Source organism: Gnatocerus cornutus, chromosome 4 (assembly GCF_029298725.1).
Source record: "Gnatocerus cornutus isolate USDA-ARS CGAHR chromosome 4, icGnaCorn1.1, whole genome shotgun sequence".
NCBI classification, from domain to species: domain Eukaryota; kingdom Metazoa; phylum Arthropoda; class Insecta; order Coleoptera; family Tenebrionidae; genus Gnatocerus; species Gnatocerus cornutus.
This window is the reverse complement of record NC_142236.1, coordinates 15,904,322-15,910,996: the sequence shown is the minus strand read 5'-3', so window position 1 is coordinate 15,910,996 and position 6,675 is coordinate 15,904,322. Positions and strand designations below refer to the sequence as shown.

Sequence of the window (6,675 nt, the reverse complement as noted above, 5' to 3'; positions counted from 1 at the left end):
TTAAAGTTGTACAGCAATAAATCTTACCACATTGTAACAGAAATGGTTCCTGTATGGTGACCTTCAATATATCTGGATATGTCTGTTGGAAAAATTAGGTTTATGTAATTTAATCGGGGACACTTTTTTTAATTACCTGAGCATCTATTATTAACTACTTGTAGATAGCTTCTTTAAAATACTTTCCGCTGAAATGTCGTCATTCGACGGCTTATTGTCTGAGTTTTTTAGTTTTCCCAAATTCCACTATTTTTGTAGACTTTTCTTTCATAATTTCGATGAAGACATCAAGCCATGTTCCAGTTAACCGAGAAAAATGGTCAGAGATTCCTCTCTGTGTGAAGAGGACTGGCCATTCCCTTTGAATTTCTGGAACTGTTGGGGGTGGTTGGCGATTAATAAACTCTCGTTGTTGTGGATAAGTTGCCATCATGAGCTCCTTAAATTCCTCATCTTCAATCGGCAAGTGTTTTAGCCTTCCTTGATTATTATTTTGACTTAAGGCTCTGTCCTACCCCGGCCGAAGTGCATAGGAAATAGCGCAAAACGCCTTTACTTTTTACGGCCACAAATTAAGAGTTGAAGTTTTGATTTTTTTGTACGTGTAGACAATATCGAAATGTACATGGGAAACTATGATTTTCAAAAATTTTTAATAGATTTATATAAAAAAAATAAAAACTGAAAAAACGCCATGTCGTTTTACGGGCACAGTTTTAGGAATTTTTGCTTGAACTACGACTTGATAGATAGAGAATTGTATTCTACACCCGGGAAACTCCTTGATTTTTTTCAATTATGAATGAAGAAAAGTTGCTCAGAATACATTCCTTACAAAAGTTCAACTTAAAATTCTTATTTCGATTTTTTTTTAATATTAAAATATTTACATTTGATCGTTAATTATTGATAATAAAATTTTATTATTTTGTTCATTTCTGCTAACTAAATGATTTTGTTTGTTATTTAGTTTGCATCAAATTATTCTTAATGGGAACTCAAAAACTTCAAAATTGTGTAAGAGAACATGGACAACATTGTATGTTCTAAAGAATTCATGGTTCATTTTGGTTCGCCCATTTTTATGGCACAATGTGTTACTGCTTAAAAGAACTTATGTATATGATAAAATAAAAATTGGAAATTTTTCGTTTAAAAACTCCTCATTTGGTGTAAATTTGAATTTAAAATTTAATTCTAGGCAACTTCTCTTAGAATAATACCCAACTTTTAAAAAATTTCTGACGCGAAGTAAATTACAAGAAAATAGCTTTATTCAAAAAATCCTGATAGTTTGAATTTGCCGTATCTGCGGTATTTTGTAACGTCATGGATTTGGCAAAGTTGCAAGTTGCATATAAATATCTCTAAAAAAGAACTTTACGATTTTATCAAAATTTAACTTAATATGCCAAAAATTAACAAAGATACCAGCTTGTATTCTGGCTGAAATTAATCATTTACCATTCACTGATCAAAATTATTATACATTTTAAGAAGTTGCAACCCAACTACAATACAAAAAATAATTAAATACTGCATGGAAGCAACATGCTCAATGGTATTTTAATGGACCGGCACGGTTTGTTGATACTCCAGAGTGAGAGATTGCATACTTTACAGACGGTAGTGTCCGCACTCCATTACATCTCCATTGGACTCGTATTTCTTCCAGCATGAAATTTTTTTAAGTTTGTAAACAAACTAAAGTCCGAGGGGGGCTAAATCAGGCGAATAGGGGGCATAGGGTACAATTCAAACCGAAACTCATTGATTTTTGCTATGGCGATAACTGATTTCTTGCAGGGTGCATTATCCTGGTGAAACAATTTTTTTTCCTGTGCTAATTCGGGTCGTTTTTGTTGAATTTGCTCTTTTAGCTTAGCTTAGCTTAGCTTTGGCTTCCAAAGCTTTAAAGGCTTCTGCTGTAAAGCCTGATTGTCCATCCAATACTTTATACCATTTACGTATTGTTGTTGGGTGTGGAAGTAATTTGTTAAACTTCGTTCGTACGTAATTATAGGCAGATGGCGAGTAAAAGTGCAATGTCATAGCGAAAGAACGTACTATTGGACTATATTTGCCGTTAGTATCCATTTTCCTACTTATGATTTCTTTAAATGAGTCTGAAATCATTTCCTACGACAAAACAAGAACTACGGATTATTAAATATAATTTATAGGTATCAATTAAACAGATTTCAACAGATTAGTATTAATAGCCTTCACCAAGATTTAATAAAAATATAAATTCACTATTAATTCTACGTAAATAAATACCCCGTCACACCAATTATTACCCAGAAAACTCACATGATTGTCATCATCAAATATTCAAATCATCTGTAGATTAAACAGAAATCCTAATTTACACATGTTTTTGTTCAATTTATAATTGTTAGGAGTATTCCTTATTTTCTCTTACCATCAAAGAATGTGCATCCTCTTGCGAAACAAACTTTCGTTGTTGAAGTTCTTCAATTGTGGCACTTAAAGTGTCAATTTTAGTTAATGCTCTAGTTTCTCTTTGTTTCAACATCCTAACTTTGTGTCTTAAAGTTACAATTTCTTGTTGTAAAAACTCTAAATGACGTTTTGCCTTTTTTGGAGTGCTAAAATGCTCAACAACCATCTCCAGAGGATATCGTGAATATTTAATAACTAAAAATTAAATTAATTACATAATCCATTCTTCTTTTGTGCACTGTTTATACCTTTTGTTGAGTCCTGAGCAATTTTTTCTGGAGTTACCAAAGGGCCTTTACAATATGAGTTATGATCACTATAAGTTCCAACAACTGTTGATCCCTGTGCAACATTTTCAGGAGTTACTGGACTTTCTTTGCAATTTGAATGGTCGATAAAAAAAAAACAACAACTTCCAACCTGGCAGGTGAAAGTAACTCATCAGTTGGCATCAACTGCTCTTGCATAGTAAAAGATGAACTTTGTGACGTTGAAGCTCTTATCTCCTCGTTTTCAGTACATTTTTTTTAATTCCAAAACCAATTTCCTTTTGCGAGGAAGAAATTAAATCCACAAATGATCTAAACAAATTTTCAACATTCCATTAAAAAAATGATAATTTTACCTTTTACGGGGATTTTTAATGATGGGAATTGCGTCCGGCTTTATAGTCTCTGTTTCTTTGGTCCAACAAACATAAAAGAATCATCAGAAAAATGTAACGCACATATTCGAGCTACTGATGATGCATTTTGGTATTTATTAGGATCTAGTCCTAATGACATCAGCCATGTAGACTGTAGTCTTTCAGCTTCCTTTGGCAATCTGAAAATTATATTAGATAGTAATTGATAAATTTATGTTATTTTACCCATACAGAAAATTTTACTTACGTGTACAACGAAATCGATGCATTCGCATTCACCGTGCCACAGATAATGCAATGCATTTTAACCTAATAATTCTCAAAAAGTAAAATACTAGATGCGATAAGCTCATATTATCGATATAATCGCTAATGATTATGAAGATCAGAACACACGTGCTAAAATGCCGGAAACACGTGCAATAGAATGTCAAATGTCACTACTGCAGCCGATTTTCAACCATAAATGCCCACATATGCGCACTGCTGACTTATAATTACGGTGTGTCAAGAGAGAGCAAAAGTGTTTCAATATCTGTCTTTTTCTGTATCATTATTTCCCTGTTCCGCCATTTTTGAATGCTCGGTCTATTTATCTAACAAGTCACTGGTTGCGCCGGTACATCCACTATCCAATATAACCATCGGCTAGCTCAACATTATTCACTGTTCACAACGTCTTCTTTAAATCTCTCCAGGCGCGTTCACATTTGTTCGTAGAAACGCGATACGCTTATTTCTTATTTCATACCTGGAAGTCGAGGGCCGATAAATGTTTCTAGGCATCTGGGATGAAATGTGTGGGTCTTCATCCGTTCGTGGATATACAGGGTGTTAGATAACGTTACGGCCATAGACTAATGGGTAATTAAGGAAGGCAAACTGTCTCGGAATCCGCAATTAATTTTATTTTTTTCGTTTTAGTTAAAAAGCTACAAGGTTTTAAAGTTGACCAATAGAATGGCTTCAAATAATTTTTCAATTTTACAGAAATCCAAGTAGCTTTCGGACCAAACGAATAATTTGTCACTTTCCCGTCACATTTGAAGTTTTAAATTAGTGGCGTTAATAAAAGATTAAAACAATACGCATTTTTATTCAAAAAATAGACAATAAAGCAACACTACAATAGATGTTCAAAATGGCCACCATCTTGTTGAACACATAATTGTAAACGACGCAACAATGCTTCCTTTATTGTACCCAACACATTTTCGTTTTGACGAACTTGATTTGTGATGTCCACAAAAATGGAACAAGTACGCCACTGATAAAAAATAAGAACTGTCAATTTGACATCAAACAAAAAAATTCCTTCAGTAACTCTGATTCAAATTTTTGTAACCTTATGCAAATTGTTCCCTGATTGGTCACATTCAAAGCCTTCCAGCTCTGAAACGGTTCAAAAAAACCTGAACAAAACTTCGATACATTACTTTTCACGGCTGCCTCCATCACCCCTTTTTCTGTGGCCGTAACGTTACCTAACACCCTGTACAAGTTTTAGCTATGGTTGATCATCATGTGACCGGCAAATGCTTGTTCTACTACTCGATATGTTTGCCATTCGTCCAAAAATACCACCGAGTCGGAGTCAACAAACTGCTGAATCAATGGCAAAAGCGTGCTCCTGTCACGCCTAGAACACACTCCAAACCTATTGTCAGTAGTGCGTGAGATACCCTCAAATAGCCTCAAATGATGCGTCCACTGTGTGTATCTTCCAATATGGTTTTTCCGTTTGAAGAGATGGGTTTCGTCAATTTCCACAATATCGTGGTCACCGCCGATCGGAACAAAGTCGTGCCACGCAATTTTCCTCGCAATGTCGCGACAATAACTGTACCACGCGTTAATGGTGTCGGTGGTACAATGCACAGTTTGGTAACAAGCGGCTTGAGTTACCTTGAGAGAACAAAGATTTATGCCATCATCATGCATCTTAAAACATTATGAATATATTAGTTGTCTAAATATCTAGCGATAATTGTAGGTCTATTAAACGATTAAACAAAAGTTGTAAGATAGTTACTATGCATATATGCTGGACTTTTTGTTTATACATTTTTATTTTAAACATTAGTTTATACATAACTATTTAACAGCGGTATAACATTAGCACAATTTTTTTTCAAATTTTTACGAATAAACATTTTAGAATTTTTCATTCAAATTGACTTAACAATGTTCAAATAACTTAAACGCTTGACTATTGACATCCTGTCGGTTCCTACCAGACTGCCAATCTCTTCCACAAAACCACCCAAGAGAACAAAGATTTATGCCATCGTTGTACAGTTCAGCCACATCCATGTACCTGTTTAAACATTATGAATATATTAATTGTCTAAATATCTAACTATAATTGTAGGTACATGTTTATTTATGTAAAAGTAGGTAAACAATTAAACAAATGTTGTAAGATAGTTACTATGCATATATGCTGAACTTATTGTTCCATAAAAGTTTATACATAACTATTTAACAGCGGTATGACACGATCACAATTTTTTTTCAAATTTTTACTAATAAAAATTTTAGAATTTTTAGAAATTAATGCAGAAAAATTTTTCCTTTTCGTTAACTTCTAAAATAACCGTTTTGGGGTTTTATTCTCTTCATTTGACGCATTGTTACTGGGCAGAATTGTGAAATTATTTATGAATTTTTAGAACATGTTTTAAATTTTTTTGCAAATATTTTTGGAAACATGTTTTCTCCAATTTCGTTGTTTGTCACAAGAATATTTGCTTGAAAATAAATTCTCAAATTTTTATTTGTAACTTTTGTATATTTGTATTTGTAAAAATCTGAGAAAAAATGTGATCGTGTCAAACCGTCTTTACGAACAAAAAAAAAACGGAGTGACAATGATTCCACACAAATGTTTTTAAAAAATCAATTTATTAAGAGGTTTTTTGGTAGACCATTTTTTTTAACCGTTTGTAACACTCTGAATTCAAGTTATGCTTTCCACCCCATGGACCGATGAAAATCAAATTGAAGTAGGGGAAAGTTGTACGACATGAACCCCTTAAGCGTGAATCGCTGTAAAACACATATTTTTCAAGGTAAACCATAAGGCGATTACTACTAGTATATTTATTTGTCTAACTTTCCTCATACTCCAAGCCAGAAATTAGCAATGCTGACTTTATTGCAGACTTTACATTCTATTATACCCTTATAATCTTCCAAAACGTTAAGAAAACCAATTTTTATTCTATAGGGAAGTTTGAACGTTGTCTTCTCTTGGCGTTTGCGACTTCCGACATTGCAGTTCAAGATTGTTTTTGCACACACAAATGACAAATAATGACAGTTTGATTTGATTTTGATGGTAATAATTTAATGTTCAGTGTAGCTAACCATTACAATTGGGGGCTTTATCCAAAGTTTCACTTTAAAAGTAACACTTTAAAAAGATTATGAATCACAATTTTTTAAAGTCATTTTTAACTTTTAGCTAAAGTCGTCTTTAACTAAAGTAACTTTTGAGTGATGATTATGAAACTGGCCCTTAGGACCGATTGCAGAAACGTGGATTAAATTTTTAGTTCAAG

At 33.2% G+C, this 6,675-nt stretch overlaps 1 protein-coding gene across 1 annotated transcript; it reads right to left on the bottom strand.

Moving 5' to 3' along the window:
- Window positions 1–1,512: 1,512 nt before the first annotated feature.
- LOC148176418 (uncharacterized) lies at window positions 1,513–2,933 on the bottom strand. The gene is made up of 4 exons (XM_088035104.1): window positions 2,887–2,933; window positions 2,715–2,836; window positions 2,426–2,661; window positions 1,513–2,139 (listed from the first exon to the last, which is right to left on the bottom strand). Exons 1-4 carry the CDS (start codon window positions 2,931–2,933, stop codon window positions 1,882–1,884), a joined length of 663 nt encoding a protein of 220 aa, XP_087891230.1. The 3' UTR covers window positions 1,513–1,881.
- Window positions 2,934–6,675: the final 3,742 nt, after the last annotated feature.